Source organism: Crocodylus porosus, unplaced genomic scaffold (assembly GCF_001723895.1).
Source record: "Crocodylus porosus isolate Cpor-Errol unplaced genomic scaffold, CroPor_comp1, whole genome shotgun sequence".
NCBI lineage: Eukaryota > Metazoa > Chordata > Crocodylia > Crocodylidae > Crocodylus > Crocodylus porosus.
Window position 1 is genome coordinate 13,906,495 of NW_017728943.1, and position 15,650 is coordinate 13,922,144.

At 47.3% G+C, this 15,650-nt stretch overlaps 1 protein-coding gene across 1 annotated transcript in view; it reads right to left on the reverse strand.

Annotated features, from left to right (window-relative positions):
• Positions 1 to 3,646: 3,646 nt before the first annotated feature.
• The window catches only part of LOC109319260 (galactosylgalactosylxylosylprotein 3-beta-glucuronosyltransferase 1-like), a 33,437-nt gene continuing 21,433 nt past the window's right edge, over positions 3,647 to 15,650 (reverse strand). The window contains exons 3-6 of the mRNA XM_019548757.1: positions 13,090 to 13,625; positions 11,819 to 12,115; positions 11,152 to 11,260; positions 3,647 to 7,224 (exon numbers count right to left, since the gene is read on the reverse strand). Coding sequence (XP_019404302.1) covers positions 11,174 to 11,260; positions 11,819 to 12,115; positions 13,090 to 13,625 — 920 coding nt within the window. The 3' untranslated portion in view covers positions 3,647 to 7,224; positions 11,152 to 11,173. The remainder of the gene's footprint in view (positions 7,225 to 11,151; positions 11,261 to 11,818; positions 12,116 to 13,089; positions 13,626 to 15,650) is intronic.

Below are 15,650 nucleotides of genomic sequence, written 5' to 3' on the forward strand. Positions count from 1 at the left end.
GGCGCTACTTCACGGTCAGGGTGGCTAGGATCTGGAACCAACTTCCAAGAGAAGTGGTGCTGACTCCTACCCTGGGGGTCTTTAAGAGGAGGCTGGATGTACACCTTGCTGAGGTCATTTGACCCCAGTACTCTTTCCTGCCATGGCAGGGGGTCGGACTTGATGATTTGTTCAGGTCCCTTCCAACCCTACTGACTATGAAACTATGACCTGAACCTGTTCAGCCTCAGCAAGAGGAGGCTGAGGGGGGACCGGTGGCTGCCTATGAACTCATCAGGGGAGATCAACAGCAAATAGGAAGAGTCCTTTTCTCCCCAGCACCACCTGGGGTGATGAGGAATAATGGTAATAAGCTGATGGAGAATAGGTTTAGGTTAGAGATCAAGAGGCAATATTTTACAGTTAGGGTGGCCAAAATCTGGAACCAACTTCCCAGGGAAGTGGTCCTTGCCCCTACCTTGGGCAAATTCAAGAGGAAGTGGGATGATCACCTGTCTGGGGTCTTGTGAACCCTGCATTCATTCCTGCCTGTGGCAGGGGGTCAGGCTACATGATCTGATCAGGTCCCTCCTGACCCTAGCTACTATGAAAGTATGAAACTATTATGCTGGTAGAGTTTCAGGCAAATGAACCTTGGATGTTGTACTCCTTGTTTTAAGTCCAGGGATGATGTGATCTGTGTTGATCTGGGGACACAGCAGGTATTTTGGTGCATGTCCCTTTCCTTCCCCAAGCTAAATGTCGAATCAGCAGCAGAGCTGGGAATACAACCCAGGAGTTCTGGCTCCCACTCCCATTAGTTCATTAGTTACACAACCATCCTTCCCCTGTTTGTGCCTGAAGTATTTTGTTTCAGTCTTTCCCTTCTCTTGGTCCCATTATCCTTGTACTTTACCTTTTTCCCAGATTGGCTCATCCCTGTTTCACCATCTCACCACCACCTCCTTTTTCCCCTTCATGAATTTCTGCCTTTTGGCATGTTTCTGTCTGTCTCTCACACACTATGGCTGCCTTAGAAAGGCGGAAGGGCCAGGAAGGCCCCTGCTGTCTGTCTAATCTCCTCCCTACTCTGAGCATGGTGGGAGCAACTGGAAAGGGAAGAGGAGGAGGAAACAGCCGGGCTGCCTGCTGAGAGATCTTCCAGTCCCTAGCAGGAGGGGTTGGTAGGGAGACTTTGCTCACTGCACACAGCCCCACTTGTGAATAAAGCTGCATGGAGAACTTTGCATTCAAACATTTTCTGGTAGCTAAGACAGCTTGGAAAGCACTTTGGAAGCCAGTAGGAGAATGAAGTTACAGAATGATTGTTACTGAAGTACTGCCAGCTTCCCATAGCTCAAAATCCATGAGTCTGATCCCAACATCATGGGATTTCTTTTTTTAAATATTGTATCATGTTTTAGCCGTCTGATTTTTGAGCTTCAATGTGAGCATAACAGCCCACTTCTGCTCACCCCCTAGCCCATGCATTCATTCTTGCATCCTATCCAGCCCTCCATTACTTCTGACTCACATCCCCACATCTGACCTTTCTCCTCAGTGCACTCTGCTTCTCCTGCACAATTGCATAACACCCCAGGCATTGGGGAGCAGCTGCAGTAGGGAACATCCACTGTTCTCCCCAAGAGCAGGTACTGCAGGGATGGGGAGGAGAGGGAGGACACATACAGAGGACAGGGAGGAGATTCACCCTGAGCTGCTGAGCTCTTTCTGCTCCCTGCCCTGTAGATGGTCAGAATTAAATGGCCTATTCATTCTCCTCTCCCCAAACACTCTTCCAGGTGACTGTGGGGTAGAGGAAAGACTTTTGCCTACCTCCTACAGCAGCTCTGATTGTCTGCTTGTCCTTAGGGGGTGCGGAATTGAAGCAGGTAGCCAATCAAAGGGAGGGTTTCCCTTCAGCAGGACTGGGTATCCCTGAATGCTAGAGCTTCTCTCCAGGGGTAACTGGCCCCACCTGTCTTACTGGTGGTGAATGGTGAAAGTGGGCAACATGTTATTGTAGGACCAGTAACTCACGAAGGAAGGCTCATGAGTCACGAGGGGTGCATCTACACATGCTTTAACACACTTTAGTTAATGCACATTAAATCTAGTACCTCTGGGTGCCTGTACACAAGCACAGAGGCTGCTCCAATGCGTTGCAATTGCAGTGTGTCAGAGCAGACTCGATTAATCAAGTCTACCGGAGCGTGGCAATTATCATGCTCCAGCAGCCTCTCCTGTCTCATGCGTTAGCATCCTTGTGCTTCAAAATGGTGGCGGGAGGTACTTGAACTAAAGCTCGTCAAACAAGCTTTAGTTCAAGTGCTCCTACCACCATTTGGAAGCTTGGGAATACTGACACAAGAGACACCATGGAGCTTTAATTAGAGTGGCTCGTGGACCTGCTCTAATTAAAGCACCGCCACCCTGGAGCACTTCTAAAATTGCCCTCCATTGTGAGGGTACAAGGAAAATGTGCATTATTCTGTCTTAAAGGGCATTAACTAAAGAGAATGGTTTTAAAGTGACGGTTAATGCACATTTGCCTATTTTAATGCACATTAACTAGCATAGGGTGTATCTACATGTACATTAACATGCTTTAATTAAAGCACATTAAATCTAGTATCGTGAGGCACTTATACACATACTTTTTGGTTCAGTGATGTGCCAGTGTGCTGTGTTGCATGCAGTTGTGTAAATCGTGAAATGCTGTCCGTGCTTTGGGGTGTTTATATATGTGCTCCTGGAGTGGGGGTCAGGGTGCTTTAATTAGAGCAGTTCTGAGAGCTGCTCTAATTAAAGCACCTGGAGCATCATGTGTATCAGTGTCCCCGTGCTGAAAAATGATGGTGGGGGTGCTTTAACTAAAGCTTGTCTGCTGGAGCACAGATTAATTGAGTCTGCTCCAATGCACTGTAATTACAGCATGTGGGAGCAGCCTTGCTGCACATCTATAGGCACCCTTGGAGCAGGGTTCCCCCTAAGCTGCGTAGCCTGCATGGTCATGCAGGCAAGCTCATGCTGTGCTGTCAGGTGTGGCTGCACAGCTTAGAGGTACTGCTGCCTTGGAGTCCAACATGGGCCTCAGTTCTAGAATAGTCTGTGAAACATATGTGAAATGCAGTGTTCAGGAGAACTCAAGGAAGAAAGGTTTCAGAGGAAGAAGGACCAGGTTTTCAGCTTTATGCATCCTTTCCTCATTCTGCCTTCTCCTTGCACATCCATACATCGGCTGCCATTTATCTACTCTCTCATTTCCAGAGTGACATTACATTTTTACCCTAAGGACACTCATCAGTGATAGCTTCCTAAGGGTGAGCAACCTTTCAGCTGCACTTTTTATGCTTCTATTTCAGTTTGGGTTGCTACCAGCCTTAAGGACTGTGTCATGCAAAGAACAGGCTGGCACTGAGTTGACATAAGCTATGGAATTTAGACAATATATGTGTCCGCCACATCCCAGAGGTTTGAAAATGTACAATAATTTTGCTTGCCCTTCTCTCATAGCTGTTGTAGGAGAAAACATGCAAGTGGAGTCCTGCCCTTGGGAATCCCATAGTTTAGAATGAGGGCAGCTTCCCCCATAGTAGCAGTACTGTATTTTTTTGGAAGGCAGTCACTGCCTGTACCGTAAGTAAGTCAACACATCCACATTGCACTGTTATTTCACATCATGTTTAATAATACTCTAGTACCATTCATTATAAATAAATAACCATTAAAAATGACTTCCTTGACATTCTCTTTCTTGATGATATTATTTTCTGGAACAGGAAAGGTTAATAATATTCATTGTTTACTGAATCTGATAAATCTTCGAGAATGTAAAAGGCAGACACTAAGATGCTAGTTAAAACCAGGTGGTGAGATGCCTTGCCTGGCACTTTAGGCAGCTTCCCAGCATTGACTATGCAATTTCAAGCTGAGCTGTAGCTCCCACTGCTGCTCCACCTCTTGTGACCCCTCACTTGCAAACTCTGCTAATGCACAGCCATCCTAACCTAAGGTGCCTATTGCTCTTCAAGCCATTGGCTTCTCCATAGCTCTGCAAACCTACTTGAATTCCTACATGACAGCTAGCCCCTCCCTGCTGACCTGGGTCTGGTCTACCAAGAAACAATACACTGGATAGTTCTAAATGGTTGCTCCCTAGTAGACACACAGTCTAGCAGAAGTAGAAACAACATTGACTGGGGACTCTGGGCTGTCATGAAAAGAATCTGAGTTTAGTTTCTGGCTCTACCACTTAGGCCTGATCTCTATTAAAAGTGTTGCCAGCGGAGCTGTGCAGGATAGGGTTGTGATCTTCCTGCCAATGTATATTTTTTGTCAGCAGCTAGCTGACCAATGCCAACAAAAGCCCTAATGTGGAAGCAATTATACTGTCAATGGTATAGCTTGTTTTACCTAGGGAACTGGTATTACCTATATTGACTGACAAAAGGGGTGATGAGGGCCCAATAAATACTACCACTGGTACTTGAAGTGGCTCTATTGTTTTACTTAGCCGACTTTGAACTTAAGTTCTCCTTAGTTGAAGTCTAGGGAGTTACTGAACACTGTCTCTTCCTTTTCCTTGTTGGTAGAGGTCCTGCCTTCCCATCACGTGAACGTGGAAGATGCTAAATTGGTTCTTTCATTTTGCTTCTCTTGCCAATTTATTAAAAGCAACGTGAATTTAGGAGACAGTTTATTGGATGACTCAGGTTGGTGAGCAGAGCCCAGCAGAATGGCAGGCCTACTCCCATCCCCTCATCAGGTGAGAAAGGAAGGACGGATTCCAGGCCAGTGACCGTCTTAGAGATGGAAGACCTCTGCATAAAAGACAGGGGAAGCATGGACAATGGTACAGCATTGTCCCCTGGCTGTCCAGGCTGCTGCCCCTGAAGAGTTCTTTCAAGGGACAGGAGGGGAGTTCAGTCTCCATGACCCATTCATTTCTTCCCCAAGCTGAGACGGCCAATGGGATGGCCCATCAGCGATGAGGATGAACACTGACTGAAGTCAAACTCAGGAATCTCTGTTTGCAACCCATCTCTTTATTTTTCATGCCCTTTGCTCAGATATGACTTCTTGCTTCTTTCTTCACTCCCCCCCACTCCTTAACAACCTGGCCCTCATCCAACTCCCGCTGAAGTGAAGGAGGAGTTTTGCTACTGACTTCTATGCATAAGGGAACAAAGCCCATGTCTACCCCTCAAATAGGTTGAGTCCTTTTCTTGGAAGCTTCCCAAGATTCCTTGGGGTCTGTCTTCTGAGGGGGCGGCTGCCTGTGTACATTCAGCCCACAAGGCACCTGCTGGGGGCTGGGAAACTTGGCACAGCCTTAGTTTCATCCATGCCTACCACATACAATAACTTTCTTTCCTTGAAACTTACTCCCCCCATTACTGTGCTTCTGATTATTTTGCTGGTTAAAGACACTAGTTAAAACCCCCGCAGGGAGCATGAAACATATGACATTTCAGCAGGGAACACAAAATCTGCCATTCCTCTGTAGGAGCTGAAAGAGTTTAGTATGGCAGGGGAAAAATTCTCATTCTTCAGAAACAGGTCAGATGATCCAAGCTAGAAAGTAGAGAATGGGCAGAACAGAACCATAATATAAATAAGCCAACAAATAAATAAGTCTCCTGCCAGCTCAGGGTTTGGGTTGTTTTTTTTGGAGAGGGTGGCTCATTAGTCCCCAAACCTTCCTCCTCTGTGAGTAAGGATGGTCTTCAAGGTATGATTAGAGGGTTCTTGAGGTTTGATCAGGTGGAGTCTTCCTCCAGGAGTATGAGAGACAATCCCTTCCCCACAGTACAGACACTTGTGTTTAAATACTGCTCACACACCTGCCTCAAAGGTCACCTCTTTCTCTGAGGCTCCTCTAGGCTACATATATCTGGCCAATGCCCCAGCTACCTCTCCTCTGCTGGGGGAAGGAGGACTCCTCCAGACCAGACACTGACCCTTCTCTCTGCTCACATAGTTAATCACTCCTCTCACAGTTTCACTCAGAGTCTCCATTGTATTTAAGTCCCTTCATGCTCACAGGTGCTTAGTTGTCATTAAGGGTCCCGGTTACTTAGCATTGATCTCTTGATGTTGTTCCTCATCTCTCTGATGTTCTCATAGTGGGGTGATAAAACACTCTGGTTTCTTTGCTGCTGAATGCTGCTCACTCACTGCCACTTCATTGTGCAGAGGCAACATTTCTGAGCTGGAGCCTTGGGGGTGATACTGCATTTAAGACCCAACGCAACTGATGAACTCAAACATCTGGTGCTAGTGCAACAAGGATCCCAGTGCTCTGGCAATAATTTAAAGTCCATCCTGGCACTGTCCCTGATTTTCAGTGTCTGGGAGAACATGCACAAACATGACATGGGGAAACACAATTTCTAGCAGATCTACTGCCTCTCCCTGGCATGGGAGAGGGTGTTTATCCAACAAACTCCACCTCTTGGAGTGGAACGTTGTGTGGCCCAAGTTTGCAAATGTGAAGCCTGAAGTTAGATAGTCCTCAGCCAAGATGCCCAGATTAGCACCTGGGCACCTTGAATACCAAGAGAGAAAGTGCCCAAGTACTTCTGAGAACTTCCAAATGCAGTATGAGATGCCGTAACCTCACCTCTGTCCCAAGTCCAAAGCCTGAGCTGTGGGCCAGACAGAGACAGTCCTTCAAGGCTTGCACCCTCAGGGGAAGGTCCCCTCAAGTTGGGCTTGTTCTTAAGTGGTTTTTAAAGCAGACAGATTTCTCATTGTGTTTTCACAACATCTCCCTCCTCTGAACTATCGTAGCTTGTGACAGCTTTGAGGAAGCTCAGGTTTCATGTCCTCAGAGCAGGCAGTTTCAGAGGCTTCTTACTGGCACGGAGAGCCCTGGTCTCCAAAAGAAGCCTGGGTGATGTTTCTTTAGGCCAGAGATGGCACAGCAGTGATTTTAGATTGTACCTTAAAAAGTCATCTTCCAGCCAGTGGTTAAAAACATAGGACTCTTGTAGATGGATCTCTCAGCCAAGGACTGGTGGCTAGTACTTAAGTCAAAGGTGAAATTCCATATGGCCACATGGTACCATATCAGCTCTGCCCCTGGTTTTTACTAGGTTTGGGACAATGGGGAGCTGGTAGACATGGTCATGACCTGGTGGGCAGCATCCTCCTCCATTGTTGTAACAGAGAGCTGGGCAGAGCTGGCAACGTGAGAGTCTGCTGCTGGAACACCTATGAAGTAAACTCTCCCCAGTGCCCCTGCAAAACCAAAAAAGAAGTGGAGTCAAAATGAGGTGTAAGGCAGACAAATATTGACACAACACCAGATATATTGTCCAGAGGTCCTTTTCCAAAGAGCTATCCCTTGGCTCCATTACAACACTGTTCCTCCATGTAGTGCAGGAGGGACAGTAGCTGTATCCCTTTACTGTGCAACAGGCACATCAAGGGTTTAAGAACATGGTTGATGCTTTTTTGGGTGCCATCTGTACTACCAAGTGTAGCAGTTCTGTAGCTGGGTCAAAGGGCAATGGCATATGGCACTGTAACCGGGTTGTAACTCAGCTGTAGACAGATTCTGAGTATAGCTCAGTATTGAAGAACAGCTCTCTAATGTGACTGCATTGATTTTTTTTCCTGTCCACACAAGCAAGAAGAAACTATGTTATAACAAGGATGGAGAAACAACCATCCTTCACCACTTTGTTTAAGGACGGTTATTTATGTAGTGTGTAAAGTGTTGACTCTAATCAATACACAGGCCCAGGAGGGAGAGGGAGGATATTAAAATGTAAGTGCAGATAACTCAAGAGGCAGTTCTCATGCTCACGGCAGCTGCAAAGGAAAAATATTAGGCTCAGCCTCTTTTCTGCTTCTTTAGGGAGTAGAATGAAGACCTGGAAGATATTGTAAAATAAACCAAATTCCCCTTTTCCTTGCTATTTTTGCCTTTAATTTAGTTTTAAACAGATAGCAGGAAGATCAAATCTTGTCATTCTTGTTTTGGCTGATGGACTTGTTAGGGGGTCTTGGAAATACAGCTTGAGAGTTTTCTCAGTCTTTTAATTCACAGGGAGGCAAAACCATAAGGGAGGGCTGGTCTTTCAAGGATATTGGTAAACAGATTCTAATGACAATCTTGTCGGTCTCTTATGCCCCACTTTGCATCAGCAGACCTCAAAGCATGAACAGCAGCAAACAAAAAACCCAAAGAGTTTTAAGGAGCCTGATCTAAAATTGCTTCCACTGTCAAATGATAGCAGAGAGTGGGTGGCCTTTGCTGCTGTGCTCCATAGAAATGCAGTACAACGTCTGTAGCCAGGGGTGGCCTTAAGCCACCTTTGTGTGTTTCTGAACCTGGGCTGATTTGGGGCCCTTTCATAACAAGACACCCCCAGGAATTTCCGGACTGCTCAACATATTCCTGCAATCAGCCCTGCCCCAGTGCATGCTTGATCAGGGCTGGCCGGGTGGGCCTTGGAGAGCAGCCTTACATCAATTTTCTACAATATCCACCCTGGGGAAAATCCTTCTCTGACTCCATCTGGGCCTCTTCTGTCTTTCTTGCCATTTCACAAGCATAGGGTTTGGGGACAGTGTTGGGGACTTTCCTCGTGGTCCTGACTCCTAACAGACTTCCAGGTGTTCACTGGTTATCCTAGGCCATGAGCTCTAGTGCAAATACCAAGAGAAATATTTTTTTTTATTTATAAAGTCTCCAGGTACTTTTGTCCCACATCAGATGGAAAACAAAGGCATGTTTTTGATCCTCTCCCCTGTTCCCATTCCATTTACCGCAGATAGTCACGTGTTCTGCAGAATTACACACATGCTATGTACGTGAGATAGAGGCCTGTGAGTGGTAGGAGGCGAGCAGGGATGCGAGTAGGAAGAAGATGCTACTATTCAGGGCTGTACCTGCTGGAGCATGATCTTTGCAGCTGACATGGTTGGGGTGTCCCATTGCACTGTGCCTGTGGTATCCCAACTATGCACGCACGTGCTGTGCTCTGTGCTGGGAAGTCTTACAAGCAGTTTGACAAGCTGTTTATAAAACATGGAGCCTTGCAGCAAACAAATATTTGCCTAGGTCATGTCACTTGGATCTAAGGAATTTAGATTCTGAAGTATTTAAGAATTGAAGGAAATTTCAATTTCAGAAAAGCACTGGACTCTGCAGGCCAGACCTAGCTTGTTACAGAGACACATTCCCATGCTAGGGAGGGAGAAATATGCTTTATCCTGTAGATATTTTTACCTAGCAAGTTCCCAGGCCTGGCGGTGGTGTAGACATTGCTAGCATTCTGGTCTCCCCTGCTCTTTGCTTGCAGCATGCTATAGGTTTCTTATAGGATGCTTTGTAGCTGTTCTGTTTGAGAAGGGCAAGAGCAGAAGATCTAGTGGCCTCTATAGGACAGCTGACTGTCTGTGAATGCAGCCTAGGAGGCCCCTTCCAGTCCCAATAAGTGCAGAACAGAACACCTTAAATGACAGTATTTTGTCTTGTCTTCTGCTGCATGCCACCCTCTGCAAACAGGAGGCCTGATAACTTCCAAAAATCAACAGGCTTGATCTCAAGACAGTGGTCAAGCAGGCCACTGGGGGCTCTAAGAGGTTTAGCCTGGCCACAAGCGGTGATGGTGAGTTAAAATTAAGTGTGGAAATGGAATCTGGCTCGGCTGCCCAAGGGGTCGTTGATATAGGCTCCCTTGGCTCTATTTATCTGTGACACAATGAGGTTCTTTCTTCACATCAGAGGCCTGCTGCTTTGGAAAATCCTATTGAAATGGATGCTACCCACAACCTGGATTAAAGGACCACAGTGCCCTTGAATAGAAGAAGGTAGGCCAAGCTCTACCACGACAAAAGAGCGAAATCCAACTGTAATCAACAAAGCAACACCTGTTTGCATCAGCTAAGAATCTGGCATGAAACTATGAGATAGGGCAGTGATGGAAAGGAGAAGGCCAAAATCTTTCCTGCAGATAAACTGTTAGGGGGTGCAAAGGTGGGGGGAGGAAAAGGGGGAATATGAATCACTCAGCTCAGTCTGGGTCACAAACCAAAGCACTCTCTTTCTTCATAACTTCCTTCATAAGAATCTGAAGGAAACCATCCCTGAGATAATGAACCACACGTGCATGGCATTTGTTATGGAGAATGACTCAGTGCTTGTCAGAGAGAGAGCGAGAGAGTTCTTTGCAGCCCCTGGCCTTCTCAGTACCAGTTCAGAGCTGGGTTGGCTGAAACAAGGGTTAGCAGTCACTGTCACCTTCTTTACCCTGAGGCAGTCACTAGTGTCACCTCAGGTGGTGCCTAACTGCGATGAGGAGGGAGGGAAGCAGATATTAGCATGAATAAGGCAAAGAAGGTTTGGCCACTAAAAGCCATCAGGGAACTCCATTCACAGCAGAGAACAGTGGGTGTACATGGAGCTGGTCCCAATGGGAAGAGGAAGAGAATGGAGGAGGCAGGAAGTTACTGGCACAGAGCACTGAATAAACTGAAAACAAAAAGCCCACACTTGGGAACGGTCGGGGGAAGCAACAACGAGCTTAATGGGTTGAATTCTAGAGGTATTTCATGTGTATCAGATGTACAGAGTACAGGCAAGGCAGTCAGCTTCTTCAGCCCACTGAACTCTCCCACTCCCAGAGAAGGACAGTCTCACCTTGGAGGCTATAGCAGGCATACAATTTGGCTGCACATAATGTTAAAGGAATCTGTGTTCCTTAAGGTGTGCCTCCCCCAATCTCTCCTTTTAGCATCTGGCACTCTGACTTGTCCTGCTGTGAGCTGCACAGACATGCAGGCAGAGCCAGGGCAGCATCCTGGTCACCACTGGCATGAATGTCTGTGCATATTGTGAGACACGTGTGATTTTTTTCCTGCATTCTTGCCATTTGTCTGTGTTTATCAGGATGGGTTTCAAGCTATGCTTTTAATTCCATTTTTGTCTGGTTTCTTTTTCCTTCCAGGCAAGCCTCGGAACTAGAATTATCAGAAAAGCAAGCTATTGAGGTCAATGAGCTACTGCCCACATCTCCCTACTCTGTGCAAGGACTGGAGACAGAGCAGCTCTCAAGACCCCAGTTTGGGGTTGTATATCTGTGGATTGGGCTTGAATATACATGCTTGCAGAGATATTACTGTATATATTAGTGCTATGGATACAGGGATACTCACATCCTGGGGCCATAATGCCATTTTATACCTCTACCCGTGGGTCCGTAAAACCACGCTTGCCTTCATTAACAAGTGTTGGCCTCTCAGTCCGTGTGTGCCAGACCAAAACCTATGGGGAAATGCAGAGAGAGTTCACAGGCCATTTGGAATTCATGGAGAAACCAATCCCACCAACATGCTCATTCCTGAACAGCCAATGCTCTGAAATGCATTAGGTGTCTGGGAGAAAGTGATGTGAGTCGGAGCTGGATGGGATTTTTTTATAGGCACTCACAAAACCAGCAAATGAATATTGAAGTAAATGTAATAAACAATACCAATTAGGAGAGATGAGCCTGAACAAAAACCTCACTGAACCTTCCTCTGCCTTGGTGGAATTGGGATCTGAATCCCTCAGTGGGGGCCCTTCTCTAACAATCTAATTATACTGCACAGCAGCACGGCTCTGTAGGGCTCCAAGAGCTGCTCAGCTGCAAAGCACTTTTGTTAACTCATTTCTCTACCATGCTGTTCTGTGCTGACATGCCTCGGTGCGAGCACAGGTGGGATGCAGGCTGGAAGGGAAAGGGAGAGGGGGGAACAGGGTACTGGAATGCCGGGGTGGGGAGTGTCCAGAGGTTGGGTGATGGATAGATCCCAGCAAGGCAAAGCCCCTCATCATGCCAACCTTTGTGCAGTTGGCAGCTTTGGGCTCCAGTCCATCCATCGTCACCAGGTCCTTCAGCAAGCTGGTTTCCTGGTAACCTCCCTTGACTCCCTCCAGCTTGAAACTGGCTTGGGGCTTCTCCAGGATCAGTTTGATGCTAATGGCAAAGCCTGCCATGTCGATCGCAAAGGGTCGGTTAGGGTCAAAAACTGTCTTCCAGCCCACCACCTTCCCTGAGGGGCTCACTTTGGGGGACTCATACCGCAGGCCTCCCACAAAGGCTACAGGCCAGACGGACACCCGCCGTGTGTAGCGCATCTGTGGGCCAGAAAAAAACAGTGTGAAGGTTCAGTGAAGACCCCACTCCCTTTGCATGCCAGGCTCCTGCTTTCTCACCCTTTGATCCCTCACCCCAGAATCACCCTACCAGGCTTGCCCCATAGTCACCCCTTGCAGCCTTTCTTTTTCCACTGTTTCCTTCTGCCTGCTCTTGTCCACTCTCCTGACACCTTCCCATCCTTTCCTCTCCATCTCAGCCCAACGACTAACTCCATCCTCTAGCCCCACCTGGCCACCAGCCTTCCTACCTGCTGATGGGATTGCCTGCCTCCTCCACATGTGCCCAGTCTCTCCTCTGATGATTATGCACTCTGTTCCCCCCTTTCAACTCTATCTCCTCACAGCTGTAGTCAAAGCAACTTTCTTGCCATCCCCCTGTTGTGTCACTCCCTGCCCTACTCCCAATTCACCTTCAGTCACTTCTTTCAGCTAAGTGCATCTCTCCCTAGCCATGACCTTAGCACTCCCTCTGGCTCAGGGACATATAGGGATGTTCTCCTTAGCTGCCCTCCTAAGCAGGCAGAACCGTTTGTCCACCAAAATGCCCTTGCTCCACTAGCCAAAAGAAGGTCACCATATAATGATCTTTAGTCCCTAGGCTCTATATTTCCTCCCATTCCTTTTGCTCCTTCAGACATGGCTCTGCTCTGAACACCTGACTCCATCTCTGCTGGGAACAAAGGCTGGTGGATTTGCAAAGCTGTTGGTTTCCTAGCTTCTCCTATCCTGGCACCCAGCTCACCCAGCCTGGTGAGGTAGAGGGAACCCCAGCAGGCACAGCTCCAGGGTGTGGACCCTTTGAGCACAGCTGCCAGCTCTTCCTCACAGTTGGTGCAGAAGGCCTGTGTGGGTTGCAGAGCCCCAGGGCCTTCTGTAGCCACACAGCAAAGGAAAGATCTGGCCCTGTAGAGGTGGACAGTTACACTTTGCTTTGCTCTTTCATGATGTCCTACCTCCTCAAAGAGCTCCAGGCTGTAGGTGTTGTCATCGTCGGCAAAGTACACGACTCCTTCTGGTGGCGGCGTGTGGCTGAAGCTATCCCTCAGCCAGTGCAGCCCTAAGTTCCTCTGCAGTGTCCCCCTTGGGGTGTGGGAGGGCATCCAAGACAGACCCACCTTCAGACTCTTGGGGGTCTCCACGTTCAAGTGTGTGAAATTGAGCCCTGCCTTTTCCAGCAGGTTGGACACCAAGTTGGTCCTCCGGGGTGAGTCCTCTACCACCACCCAGTGCAGGTTCTGCACATGTAGGAAGGTGTTGGCGAGCCGGGTCAGCTCGGCCTTCTGCACCGGCCGCGTGTAGGTGGGTGTGATTACAAAGATGGTGGGCAGCGTGTCTGACCATGGCGGAGGCCTCGAGTACACATAATTCTGGATGATTCGAGGAGCTGCCCCTGTGGGCGGCTGCCGGATGCAGGATGGGAGCCCCTCCTCTCTCAGTGGGGATGTGCTGTTGACGGTAGCTTTAGCTGTGACATTTTCGTCTATCTCTTCTGAGGCAAAAAGGGAGGAAGAGGAAGGTGAGAGTTAAAGAGCAAAGTACATGAGGGGGCAGTTGATACCAATCTGTCAGTCTGTGATCTATCTAGAGAAAGAGCCATGGTTTCCTACAGATGACAGCATAGGAGAGTGAGTCTCTCACAGACCAATGTCACTGCTTGGTTCTTGAGAGGTTTTGCTGTGACTACCAAATGTGGGACGTTTCCTAATGCTGTGGGGATCTTTAAGAGAAGGCTGGATAGGCATCCAGCTGGGGTCATCTGACTGCAGCGCTCTTTCCTGCCTATGCAGGGGGTCAGATTCGATGATCTGTTGAGGTCCCATCCGACCCTAGCACCTATGAATCTATAATGGGAAAAGAGGAGGCCAAGAGCTCTTTTACTTGTGACCTGATGGTGCCACCAAACAGTGCTGTCCTTATAGGCAGCGTATAGATTTAACAAACAGAAGGCAGTGTTAGATGTGCCACAACAGCATTCAAGAAGAGCACGATTTACATCCTAAAGGTGAAATCATTTTGTTTGGAGCTGGGTCCTGAGCACATCTAGGGTTTCTGGGAACGTGTTAGAAAGCAGAGCGTCTAAAATGGGATCACGCTGCAGACTGCTTCTTCATAGAGAGTCTCACCCACACTTCGCCTGCTAGCCGCTGCAACTACGGCAACCACAGTTCGTGGTTACCTGAACACACCGCATCTGCTCTCTCTCACTGAGACTCCATGAATATAAGCTTTAATGTGATGAATGCGTGCCCCCCTCTGTTTTGTAATTGCTTTTTTATTTTCCCATCCTGATTTAAAAATTCATTAGAGCCTTTGGAAAATGGAAACTCTGGAAGAGTTCAGGCAGGGCTAAATCCAGCAAATCACTTGAAATGTAAAAAAAAAAAAAGACAAACATTTTTTTTCTAGGGGAGAGGAGGGGGTTGAAAAATGTCACAGTCATTTTCCTTCAGCAGGCTGTGAAATGGAATTGTTTCCTGTTCATTTGAAAATGTTAATGATCTTTTTTCATTTTTGCCCCTTTCTTTCCTTTTCCCCCTATGAATTTACCACTGAAAAAGGACAGCGAGAAAGGAAAAAAAATGGGGACAGATCTGGGGAATAAAGAAAACTGTTGAACTGAAAAACAATTCTTTTTCTTGTTTTTCATTTTCCAGGTTTGTTGGGGTGGGCAGGAAAGGGAACTTAAAAAACAGCCATGAAAAAGTTTCCAATTTCAGGAACAAGGTTGCTTATTGATGAAAAATGTGGCATTTCAAAAGCCTGGCTGTGTTATGCAAGTCCTGTGACAGGCTGATGCTTTGTGGGTGTGACAGAATCAGCCTTGAGGACTGAGTAGAAAAGTTGTATGAAGCGTAGACAAGTGGAGCTCCAGTGCTGTGGTTGCTGCTCCTCCTGCTGTTGCCTCTTTGCTGAGTGCAGGACTTTTAGAAGATTCACATTTTCCTTTTGGAGGAGGACTTTGAGGCATAGACTCTGGCGATTCCCCGTTAATTAATCAGCATTTGCAAAACCTACCTAGCTGCTCTTTACCTTGAGCAGAGATGACAAAAACAGCTGCAAACAGCACACAGGCAATGCCATTTGCAGAAACCCCAGCTAAGTCAGCACCCTGCCTACTTCCATCACCCCAAAGCAGCTCTCTCGCTCTTGCTAAGCTATGCCTTGCTTTTCTCTTTTTTGTATTTCACCTGACCTAACCTTTAATCCAGAATGACCAGGCATGGTCACAGCAAGTCCATTATCCTCAAAGCACTGCAGTTGCTCAGCTGGGCTTGGGTATTAACTCTGATCACAGCAGAGGAGTAATAGCACTGAAAGGACTTCAAAGTGGCTTCCAGTTTTGTAAATATTCTGCCCTCTATCCCTGCTCAGAGCAGGCCTGCATAAAACAGTGTTAAAACACCAGCACTTTCATTAATTCAGCAGTAGTGACACAGTCGGAGAGTTTAGGGGAAAAAAATTATGTGAATGCAAGATCTGTCAATTTGGCATCACCAGAAGTCTCCTTGGGAAG